Below are 12,136 nucleotides of genomic sequence, written 5' to 3' on the forward strand. Positions count from 1 at the left end.
AAGACCTTACTCTCAGCAATGGCAGTCTTCACGATTCCTGCCTAACTAAATATTTTAATTGCTAAATTCAGTGATTTCTGTGGGCTTCCACTGAGGTTTTTGGTTTACTATGGCTTTAACATTTATTTTGCATGTAGATTGGAAGGTTTTTTTTCAAGTCTGTGGGTCACCAGCCACAAGAAACCATTACAGGGCTCGAAGAACAGTGTGAATTAGATGCTGTGAATGATTGACTCATCAGGCTATGACCTCGGAGAGGATACTCTATATATGAGGAGTGCGTGGTTATTGTATGACACTGAGTAGAGGGGCACCAGTCCTTCTGGTTCTGCCTAGGAAGACGCCTTCAGGTGTTTCAGCACCAAGATATTTACAAGACAAAGGAATCCTTCTCTTGCTAATACTGCCTGCCTCTCATAGCGTAACTTTAAAAATTGTAATTGGGGCAAAATACACATACCATAAAATTTACCACTGTGACCGTTCTGAAGTGTGCGGTTCAGTGGTTGCTAGGTACGTTCACATTGTCGTGCAACTATCACCACCATCCATCCCCAGAACTTTTTCATCTTGCAAAACTGAAACTTCATAGTCATTAAACAACTCTCCATTCTCCCTCTCCCGGCTCCAGCCCCTGGTAATCACTATTCTACTTTCTGTCTCTATGAAGTCGACCTCCCTAGTTACCTCATATAAACAGAATCACACAAGATTTGTCGGGTTTTGTCTGGCTTATTTCATTCAGCATAGTGTCCTCGAGATGCATCCACGTTGTAGCATTTGCCCGACTGTCCTTTTTTAAGGCTGTATAATATTTCCTTGTGTGTATATACCACATCTTGATTAACCATTCGTTTGTCAGTGGGTGCTTGGGATTCTTCTACCTTTTGGCTACTGCGAATACTGCTGCTATGAACATGAGTGTACAAATGCCTCTTTCAGACTCTGCTTTCAAATCTTTTTTTTTAAAGATTTATTTATTATTTATTTATTTACTTTTTTTATTTTTGGCTGTGTCGGGTCTTAGTTGCAGCATGCAGGATCTTCGTGGAGGCGTGTGGGATCTTTCGTTGTGGTGTACAGGCTTTCTCTTCTCTAGTTGTAGCACGCAGGCTCCAGGGCACGTGGGCTCTGTAGTCGTGGTGTGCAGGTTCCAGGGTACGTGGGCTCTGTAGTTTGCAGCTCACAGGCTCTAGGTGAGGCACACGAGCTCAGTAGTTGTGGCATGCGGGCCTAGTTGCCCTGCCGCATGTGGGATCTTAGTTCCCCGACCAGGGATTGAACCCACGTCCCCTGACTTGTAAGGTGGATTCTTTACCACTGGGCCATCAGGGAAGTCCCTCAGTTCTTTTCTATATATACCCAGAAGTCAACTTGCTAGATCATAGGGGAATTCTATTTTTCATTTTTAATCTTTTGAGGAAGCACCATACCACTTTCCATAGCAACTGCACCATTTTATAATTCCATCAACAGTGTGCAATTGTTCCAATTTCTCTACATCCTCACCAACACTTGTTATAGTGGAAGCCTCATCACTAGTGTTTATCTTGCTCTTTTTTTCTAGTTTCTTGAGGTGTAAAGTTAGGTTACTGACCTGGGATCTTTCTTCTTTTTTAATGTGAGCGCTTACAGCTATGAATTTCCCTCTGAGCATAGCTTTTGCTGAATCCCACAAGATTTGGTATGTTGTGCGTTCATTTTCATTTATTTTAAGTATATTCCAATCTAACTCGTGATTTCTTCTTTCACCCATTGGTCAAAGGTGTGCTGTTTAATTTCTATATATTTGTAAAGTGTCCAGTTTTCCTCCTGTTACTCATTTCTCATTTCATTCCATTGTGGTCAGAGCAGATACTTTGGATGATTTCAATCCATCATCTGTGTTTAATTAAACAGAAGTGAACTACTAAACTACAAAACTCACTTCACATCTATTAGGATGGCTAAACTCTTCAAAACCAGAAAATAACAAGTGTTGACAAAGATGTGGAGAAATTAGAACTCTAGTACACTACTGGTGGGAATGTAAAATAGTGCAGCCACTATGAAAAACAATTTGGTGATTCCTCAAAAAGTTAAACAGAATTACCTTATGATCCAGCAATTCCACTCCTAGTTACATACCCAAAGGGATTGAAAACAAGGACTCAATCAGATACGTATACACAAGTGTTCATAGCAGCACTATTCACAGTAGCCAAAATGTGGAAACAACCCAAGTGTCCATCAACAGATGAATGGATAAACAAAATATATATATATATCCATGTGAATAACATGGAATATTATTCAGCCATAGACAGGAATGAAGTTCTGATATGTGCTACAACATGGATGCTCCTTCAAAACGTTATGCTAAGTGAAATAAGCCAGACACAATAGGACAAGTATTATATGATTCCACTTATATGAAACATGTGGAATAGGCATATTCATAGTGACAGAAAGTAAGTTAGATGTTACCAGGGATGGGGAGGATGGGGGAATGAAGAGTCGTTACTTAAAGGGCACACAATTTCAATTTCGGAGGATGAAAAAAGTTTTGGAAAGAGATGGTGGTGATGGTTGCACAAACTTGTGGATGTAATTAATGCCCCTGAGTTGTACACTTAAAAATGATTAAATAGTAGAAATTCATCTCATGTTCTTGTAAGTGACTAACCATTATCCTTAATTTTGAAGATGAAAATGGTGGTAATTTGAAGCTGAGCTTCCAAATTTTAAAAAGGAGAATGGAAGAACTTAAAACAGCTTAATGCCATTTTCAAAAAGAATAAAACAAACTAAATAACGTTAACAGTTCTTATCCATTCATTCAATCAACAAATATTTGTCAACTGAATCCAAAATACCAGGCTCCATGCTATGCAGTGGAAATACATGTTATTTTTGGACCTTACACTGTAGTGAGAGGTTGTACGAAGACCTTACACTGTCTAAAGGAGACAAACAATAGATAATAAGGTCATTTTAGTTAGTGATAAATACTTGGAAAAAATAGTATCAAGAGACTGAGAAGACAAGCCACAGACTGGGAGAAAATATTTGCAAAAGATGTATCTCATAAAGGACTGTTATCCAAAATATACAAAGAATTCATAAAGTTCAACAATCAGAAGAAAATTTTAAAAGGATAAAAAGATTAAAAGTTTTGTTATATATATTTCACTACAATAAAAATATTTTAATTCTTCCTTTTTTCTTTCTTTCCCCATCATATACCAAAGAAATAAAAGACCCAAGGGGGGGAGAGGTGGCCAACAATCATGAAAACATCATTTAAGTGTGACAGGAAAAATAAAGGCAGCCTTTGGTTGGTAACATTCATTCTCCCACACACACACACCCCAAAAAAAGTGAACTACTTCTGAGCGAGACAAAATAAAAGGATGCTGGACCGGGTGCCAACCCCTGTTCACTGCTAGGTAAAGCACTGCCCTCCACTGCCCGCCGGCACCGGGTAGCGTCAGGGCCGCCCTCCACTAGTGACCATGATGCGCTGCAGACCGCCTTGCAACCCAGCAAAGTCAAAGAAGTGAAGACGAAGGGAAAGGGCAGCCTTTACGGAGTTCATGCTGGGTCTCAGGCACTGTTTGTAAATTGCCTCACCCAGGCTACTTCATTTAAGGTTATGGGAGTGGCCTCTGTTTTCCAGGTGGGGGAACTGAGTGTCAGGCAGGGCAAGTGTTCATGAAAAAGCTAGAGCCGGAACTTAGGACGAGTGCTTATTTTTAAAACTCCGCGGCCTCGCTCCAGGGTCCTCCTCGATGCCACCCTCACATCTTTATTACGCAGAGTGTGTACCACCGGGTTCAGCAGCGGTGTCACCACCGTGTAGAACACAGCCACCAGGCGGTCCTGGTCCGGGTTCCCTCTGGACTCAGGCCTCAGGTAGATGATGGAGGCGCAGCCAAAATGCACAGTGACCACGGTGAGGTGGGCCGCACAGGTGGAGAAGGGCTTGTGCCGGCCGGCTGCTGAGGGGATCCTCAGGAGGGCGGCCACAATGAAGGTGTAGGAGAGGAGGATGAGGAAGGAGACCAGCACCACGAGGATACTCAGGAAGAAGAATGCCAGCGCTTTGCCGGCACTCCCCTTGCAGCTGAGCTTCAGGACCGCGTGATGTCGCAGAAGAAGTGTTCCACGCGTTCGCTGGGGCACAAGGGCGAGGAGACGATCAGGCTGGTCTCGATCAAGGCCACCGAGGACCCGAAGTAGAAAACCAGGGCTCCCAGGTAGAGGCAAACTGTGGGTCTCATGATCACCCAATAACGCAGGGGATGACAGATGGCAACGCAGCGGTAGTAACCCATCAGGGTAAGGAGGAAGCAGTGGCTGCATCCCAGGCCCAGGTAGAAGAACATCTGAGCCCAATAGCCAGGGATGGAGATAGCTCCACTCTCCATGAGCAGATAAGCCAGCATATTGGGGATGGTGACCAGCGTGTAGCAGGTCTCAGAGAGGGACAGCATGGCCAGGAAGCGGTACATGGGAGTGCGAAGGGTCCGATCCGCATGTATGATGGTGATGATGGTGACATTGCCACTCAGGGTAACCAAGTATGTGAGGAAGGACAGTGCAAAGAGGGTGGTCCTCAGGCCTGAGAAGGTGGAGAAACCCACCAGCATGAACTCCGTCACCAGCCAGGTGGCATTTTCCTACTGCTTCTCAGGAACCTGAGAAGAGAAAGCAGAGGAAATGGAATAGGACAACTTAATAAGGCTCTGCTAAGCAACAGATACCAGTGAGATAGGATAATCATCCCTGTTTTACAAAAAAAAGAAAAAAGGAAAGAGAGACTCAGAAATGAGGTCACTGTTTTCCTCATATCACCCAGCTAGCAGCTCTTCAACAGACGAGAAAATTACAGATATGGAAATGACCTGAGTGCCAATTAACAGATGAATGGATAAAGAAGATTGGTATGTAGACACATTGGAATATTATTCAGTGGTGAGAAAGAAGGCAATAGTGCCATTTTCGACAATATAGATGGACTTTGAGGACATCATGCCAAGTATGATGTCAGACAGAGAAAGAAAAATACTGTATGATCTCACTTATATGTGGAACCTAAAAGCCAAATTTGTTAAAAAAAAGAAAAAAAAAGAGTAAAATGGTGGTCACCAGGGCTTGGGATACGTTGATATATTGTAATATGATTACCACTGTAGCCATATTCAGCATCTCTATCATGTCACATAATTATTACAGCTCTTAGAGTCTCTAAATAATCCTTGCCTCATCTCCAAAGCCATGGGTGATGGAGTGGGGAAGGGAGACAGACAATAAAAGTGTATTATCAAAGTTTTGGCTGAAATAAAAACACACAAAATGAGAGCTGTGAGTTTCAGCTTTATTTGGGGACTTACTGAGGACTATAGACCAGGAGACAGCCTCTCAGAGAGCTCTGAGCAACTGCTCCGAAGAGGTGGGGGGCAGGTCAGCATATATGTAACTCTGGAGAAGGGGATATACCATCAAGCACACCTCTTCGTAGAAAATTACTGCTGGTCACAAGGCACAGTTATTTTAGTTAATGATTTTAGTGCTTTTCTAAGTATGGGAAGATGCAAGAAATTGGGTTCATAAAAGTCTCTCCTGGGGCTTCCCTGGTGGTGCAGTGGTTAAGAATCCGCCTGCCAATGCAGGGGACACGGGTTGGGGTCCTGGTCTGGGAAGATCCCACATTCCGTGGAGCAACTAAGCCTGTGTGCCACAACTAATGAGCCTGTGCTCTAGAGCCTGCGAGCCACAACTACTGAGCCCATGGACTACTGAGCCCGTGTGCTGCAACTACTGAAGCCCGCAAGCCTGGAGCCCATGCCCTGCAGCAAGAGAAGCCACCATAATGAGAAGCCCACACACCACAACGAAGAGTAGTCCCCACTCGCTGCAACTAGAGAAAACCTGTGCACAGCAACAAAGACCCAGTGCAACCAAAAATAAATAAATAAAATAAATAAATTTATTTTAAAAAAAATCTCTCCTGAAAATATCTAACTATCTGAAGGGCTGTTCTGTCAGTTTTCCCAGAGCACAGAGAGCCTCATTCCTGATCTCCACCCTGAACCCTTTCAGGGTGTGTTGAAGGTCAGTGACTGCAGTGGCCAATGACTCAATCCTTGAAGAGCCCGGTGGCCAGTGACATTCTTTAGTGGGACCACTACAATTTAATCCCAGCTGGAGGTCCCTGAGGGGCAACAAGGGAAGTGGGATGTTTGTCCACCAGCACCCAATCATCTTGCTCAAGAGTTTTGACCAGGAGGCGTTAATCTCCCAGTACTTCCAAACCTGCCACATGTACAGGGAATTCAAAGTCTGGCAGGTAAGGAAGAGAATAAGCGCCAAGGGGATATGGTCCAGGAATTTACAGGTTCCTCTACAATCCGTGTGTAAAGAATACCCAAGAAAGGCAAAGCCTGTAGCATCGATATCTGAAATGAACAAAGGAAAACTTTTAGGAGACCTAATACCCAGGGCTACATCAAGTCTTCCATGAGCCCTAGGCACTTTTGCCTTCCTCCATAAAAATTGTTTTTGTTTTTGTTTTAAAAAGTGAATTCCCTGGCAGTCCAGTGGTTAGGACTCCGCACTTCCATTGCAGGGAGCAGGGGTTCCATCCCTGGCCCAGGAACTAAGATTCTGCAAGCCTCGCAGAACAGCCAAAGAAAAAAAATCGTTTTTGGGCTTCCCTGGTGGCGCAGTGGTTGGGAGTCCACCTGCCGATGCAGGGGACACGGGTTCGTGCCCCGGTCCGGGAAGATCTCACATGCCGCGGAGCGGCTGGGCCCGTGAGCCATGGCCGCTGAGCCTGTGCGTCCGGAGCCTGTGCTCCGCAACAGGAGAGGCCACAACAGTGAGAGGCCCGCAAACCGCAAAAAAAAAAAAAAAATCGTTTTTAATTTTTATTTAAATTTTATTTTTTTAATTTTTATTTAAATACAATTTAATGTATTAAATAAATTAAATGCAATTTAATTTTTTGATTTATTTCAGTTTTATAAAAATTTAAAATTTTACATTTTAGGACTGTGTTGGTGTAAAATGAATATAATTTTCACCCTAAAAATTTATTTATTTCTTCTGATCTTAGACATTAACACAATTTCATGAGCCCCCTAATGGTATTGCAGGCCCTAGGCCTTGTGCTAACAAATACATCTGTGTTAATTAAATGGAAAATAACTCTGAATTATTGACCTTTTTTTTTTGGCCATGCTGCCGGCATTCGGGATCTTAGTTCCCCCACCAGGGAGGGAACCCGTGCCCCCTACAGTGGAAGCACGGAGTCCTAACCACTGGGCCGCCAGGAAATTCCCATAAAATTATTGACCATTCTAATTCAAACAATGAAGCATTAGTAAAAATCCTGGATTGGTGATAGTTTTATTATTTTATAATCAATTAACCTGCTAGCTCAGAAAAATATGTATAACCTATTTTGGAATGTTTCTGAGTATTTTGCACTCATTTGGAAAATGGTCCTAATGTAATCTTTCCCTGCTTATCAAGAGTTAATTGGTTTGGAGAGAAGCACATTTCAGCCTTGAAATCCTGAAATACCGACTCTGAGACGAGGGTGGGTGGAGGCGGTGGAGAGGTGAGTCCTGATTTATGCGCCATCTAGTGGCACTTTGGGTAATCTGCAAGCCAGTGACCCTCAGAAGAGAATAAATAGCTGTGCCCCTGAAATTACGCACCTGCAGCAATGGGAGGAGAGAAATTGAGAATGACCATTTAAATGTTTTGGAAGTTTGTTGAAATTTTAATTTGTGAAAAATAAATTTTAGATTATTATTATTATAGTCCTGAGAATATATAAAGTAGAGAAAAACAACAAAAATGTGCTTGGTCGAGTCCAAAGACATTCTGTTTATAAAGAAAAGACTAGTCAGGACCATCAAAGAACTTAACAGGTGCAAAAAGTGAGGAACGGATGCCCATTTTTCATGAAGAAAGGAAAACCAGGAAGCAGGAAGCAGGCAGCCCTGTTGATCAAGCACAGGGGTGCAAACTTTTTCTGTAAAAGGCCAGGTAGTGACTATTTTAGGCCATTTGGACTGTACGATCTCTGTCACAACTGCTCAGCTCTGCCCATCTAGTGTGAAAGCAACCACAGATAATGTATACGTGTCCATGACTGTTTCAATAAAACTTTATTTACAAAAACAGGCAGGGGGCCAGATTTGGCCCTCAGGCTATAGTTTGCCAACACCTGATCCAGCACAAATAAAACTAAAAGAATATTCAACTTAGGGAAATTCCAGTGAGGTCCTCTGAGGGATTCACACTGAGAAAAAAAAGCAAAGCCTGACTTGAAATCTTCAAAAACTAAATAAAGCAAAATGAAACTCCAAAGCTAAGAATCTCAGACTCCACTTAAGAAATCTAGATCTAAGAAAAGGCACACTTGACAGAGATGCCCAGAGCATGTGTCTGAAAGAGGCTTTTTTATTTCAAATTAAACTGTATCAGAAAGGACATCAGAGCCTTTATATAGTGAGAATTATAGAAATTCAGTTAGCTGGAAGACTTCACAGAGGAAATAAAGTAGTTGGATTATGAAAGCTAAAAAAGTGTAATTTCTGAATATCACAAAACATTGTTAAATTGAAGTAAATGTATAGGCAAATCATAAACTAGAAAAGGTTGTGGCCCTAAAAAATCTTTGGCTCTTCTTTTGCGCAGCAAAGAAAACCATAAACAAAATGAAAAGACAACCTACAGCTTGGGAGAAAATATTTGCAAATGACACAACTGACAAGGGCTTAATTTCCAAAATATACAAACAGCTCATACTGCTCAATATCAAAAAAACAAAAAAAACAATCAAAAAATGGGCAAAAGACCTAAATAGACCTAAATTTTTTTAAATTATCAAATTGGCTAAGATTAAAGAGGAAAATGAGTGCTGGGTGTTAATGAGTGTGTGCTGAACAAGGCCGTCTACCGTCATCTTTACATTGCTGGTTGCGGGAACATGCAATTTGTCGTTTACCTGAAGTCCTACTTCGGTTCTATAATTCTGCTTCTAGATTTTTCTCATAAATTATCTGACACCAGGTACAAGGATATTCATAGTAGCATTATTTAAAGTTAAAAAAAAAAAGAAACAACATAAGTGTTCAATAAAATGCCCTTACAAACCATTAAAAGGGGAACAACCCTAAAACTTTAATAGGAGAGAAGATGGACTCTCATTAAAGTCACATCTTTGGGCTTCCCTGGTGGCGCAGAGGTTGAGAGTCCGCCTGCCGATGCAGGGGACACGGGTTCGTGCCCCGGCCCGGGAAGATCCCACATCCCACATCCCACATGCCACAGAGCGGCTGGGCCCGTGAGCCATGGCCGCCGGGCCTGCGCGGCTGGAGCCTGTGCTCCGCAATGGGAGAGGCCACAACAGTGTGCTCCGCAATGGGAGAGGCCACAACAGGGAGAGGCCCCGGTACCGAAAAAAAAAAAAAAAAGTCACATCTTTGAGAATAATTGATGACATGAGAAGAATTCTCATTTATGTGTTTTCTGAGAAATGGGTAACAAAACAATCAAATCCTAATTGACTCACTACAAATGCATGTGTTTTTTATTCTTTTTTGTATGCCCCAATTTTCCTACATCGAATGGGGATTTTTGTAAACAGAGAAATAACATTTCTCAGAGGGATTTTTTTTTCCCCCTCTGGGTAAATATTTTTTATTGTTCTTAAAGAAGTTTAATGAATCTGGTTTGGAAAAAGGAAGCTAAGGGTAGAGATAAAGAGGTTCCCTTTGAAATACAAAATATGCTAACGCCATTTGTGATGAACATTCTCAATATATAATCTGAAGAGCAAATGTCTAGTAAAAACTGCAAATAGGTGGGTGACTTGGCTCCCTGGCAAGCCATGAGGAAGACTTTTTAGGAAGATCACAGGAAGCATGTGTGGGGACCTAAGGGAATTAGAGGAATTTTCGAGTGAGTTGATGCTTTTTAGAGGGAGAAGTCGAGACCAAGTTGATGGACCCCCAACTGCAGTTGCCATATGGGGAAGAGGCCCTTCATAATATTAACACGAGCTTCCTCCAGGAATGTCAGCCTTTCTTGGGCCTCATGAATAGGTGAATTGGGAAGGAAACACCCCTCAACATGCATTCAGTGTAGGAGTCTCCTCGACCTCCATTATCCAGCCTCTACTTACCTGCCTCCAGTGATAAGGAGGTCACTAACTGATAAAAATCCCCATTACATAAAGCAGAAATCCTGTGCTCAAGACAGTGACAGGCAGAGACAACACAATTGAGCTCCAGAATCAGAAAGACCTGTGTTTAAATACTGGCACCTTCACTAACTAGGAGCAACGTGACCCTGGGTAGCTGGCTTTGCCCCTCTGAGCCTCATCTGTGCAAGTAGATACTGATCCTCTGAGCTTACAAATAATAGTGAGATTCCCTAAACAATGGTATGAATCTTTTGGTCTCAGACTGCTTGCAAGGATAGCTGGGATTATTATTCTCAGCTTTGAACTGCTGGGGAAGCAGAACATAGAGGGGATCATCTGCTCACATTCTCACAGTGATGGTACCAAGATTTGAAGCCAGGAGTCCGTCTCTGGAGGCTGTGCTTCAAGGGCTGCAAGTTTTGCAGGCTCACCTTTCACGCTATACGCATTCATCGAGCATCAGTTCTGTGCCAGGCACTGCTCTGGACACTAAGGACACAGCAGGTAATTAAATGGGCAGAGATCCCAGCTTTGGAGGAGCAAAAGGCTCTAGGGAAGTGAATCAGGAAATAAGCAACGAACATGATAACTAAATAAGTGAGACCGTATGTTGGAAGACAGTGTTACAGAAAAAGAAAAAGCAGAGAACTTAGGGGGTAATTGAGGGGTCTGAGGAGGGCTGCAATTTTACATAAGACTGTCAGAAAAGGACTTGCTGAGGTTTAATGCTCAGTTGCTCTGAAATTTCTTGTTTCCCCTCCTTATTTTCAGATCTCACCTTGAGGGCTGGGAATGGGCCAGGGTGGCTTGTCCCAGTTTGGCAAAGGCCCCAAATTCATGCTTGAAAGAAATTAGGAAATCAGTCAAGAAAGTGCATGGGGAAGAGCATTTCAGGTAGAGGCAACAGCCCATGCAAAGGCCCTGGGGCCAGACTGTGCCTGGAACAAGAACCGCAAGGACAAACAGGGAGATAGAGGGAGTGATTGAGGTGGAGGAAGGAGGTGAGGGCAGAGAGGTGACTGAGCTGAGCGTGTCTTGTGGGTCAGAGTGAGGACTTTGGCTTTTATACCAAGTGATATGGGAGCCACAGAGGATTCTGAGCAGAGGAAGGACATGACCTGACTCAGAGGCTCCCAGGCGCTCTCTGGCTGCTGTGGGATAACAGAATGTGGGGGGACATGGGTGACAGCCAAGAGACCAAAGAGGAGGTGGCTGAGCTGTTCCAGGTGAGTGATGATGGGTGGGGACCACGGAGGTGGTGAGAGGTGGCCGATTCTGGACGGGTTGTGCAGGTGGAGCCCACTGAATTTCCTGATGGGTTAGATACGGGTGTGGAAGAAAGAGCAGGGTGTGGGAGCAGACAAAGCAGGATGAGAGGAGATTCTGTTCATCTCAGGGAATGCTGGGGCGGACACAAGTCGAGCACAGTGGACTCATGGCAGGCACCTCTCCATCCTCACCACGGAGGTGGCATCTGCCCAGTCCAGAGAGAAGGAAGAGTAAAGAGGGAAGCCCTGAACGTGGCTAAAAAATTTTATTTATTTATTTGTTTGTTTTCTGGCTGCATTGGGTCTTCATTGCTGCGCGCGGGCTTTCTCTAGTTGTGTCGAGCGGGGGCTACTCTTCGTTGCAGTGTGCCAGCTTCTTATTGTGGTGGCTTCTCTTGTTGTGGAGCTCTAGACATGCAGGCTTCAGTAGTTGTGGCGCACAGACTTAGCTGCTCCGTAGCATGTGGGATCTTCCCAGACCAGGGCTCGAACCCGTGTCCCCTGCATTGGCAGGTGGATTCTAAACCACTGAGCCACAAGGGAAGCCCGTGGCTAAAATTTAACCCTGCGGCAGCTGAGAAGCTATGAGTTTGAGTTTGCCTCAATGTGTCCAAAGTCCGCTTTCCAATTGTGACCAGTGAGAGTGCCTGGCCAAAAAGAAGTC

General features: G+C 43.6%; 1 protein-coding gene across 1 annotated transcript; it reads right to left on the reverse strand.

Annotated features, from left to right (window-relative positions):
• Window positions 1–3,702: 3,702 nt before the first annotated feature.
• On the reverse strand, window positions 3,703–4,631 carry LOC112414794 (olfactory receptor 10T2-like). Its single transcript, XM_024767461.1, has 2 exons — window positions 4,120–4,631; window positions 3,703–4,060 (listed from the first exon to the last, which is right to left on the reverse strand). Exons 1-2 carry the CDS (start codon window positions 4,629–4,631, stop codon window positions 3,703–3,705), a joined length of 870 nt encoding a protein of 289 aa, XP_024623229.1.
• Window positions 4,632–12,136: the final 7,505 nt, after the last annotated feature.

The sequence above is a fragment of the Neophocaena asiaeorientalis genome, unplaced genomic scaffold, assembly GCF_003031525.2.
Source record: "Neophocaena asiaeorientalis asiaeorientalis breed wild unplaced genomic scaffold, Neophocaena_asiaeorientalis_V1.1 scaffold87, whole genome shotgun sequence".
Taxonomy (NCBI): domain Eukaryota; kingdom Metazoa; phylum Chordata; class Mammalia; order Artiodactyla; family Phocoenidae; genus Neophocaena; species Neophocaena asiaeorientalis.

Bases quoted from the DNA above. Each gene is read 5' to 3' on its own strand.
- LOC112414794 (XM_024767461.1), bottom strand. From the start codon at position 4,631: ATGCTGGTGGGTTTCTCCACCTTCTCAGGCCTGAGGACCACCCTCTTT. The intron at 4,061-4,119 runs GTCCTGAAGCTC...CTTCTTCCTGAG, and splicing joins TTCTTCTGCGACATCACGCG to TATCCTCGTGGTGCTGGTCT.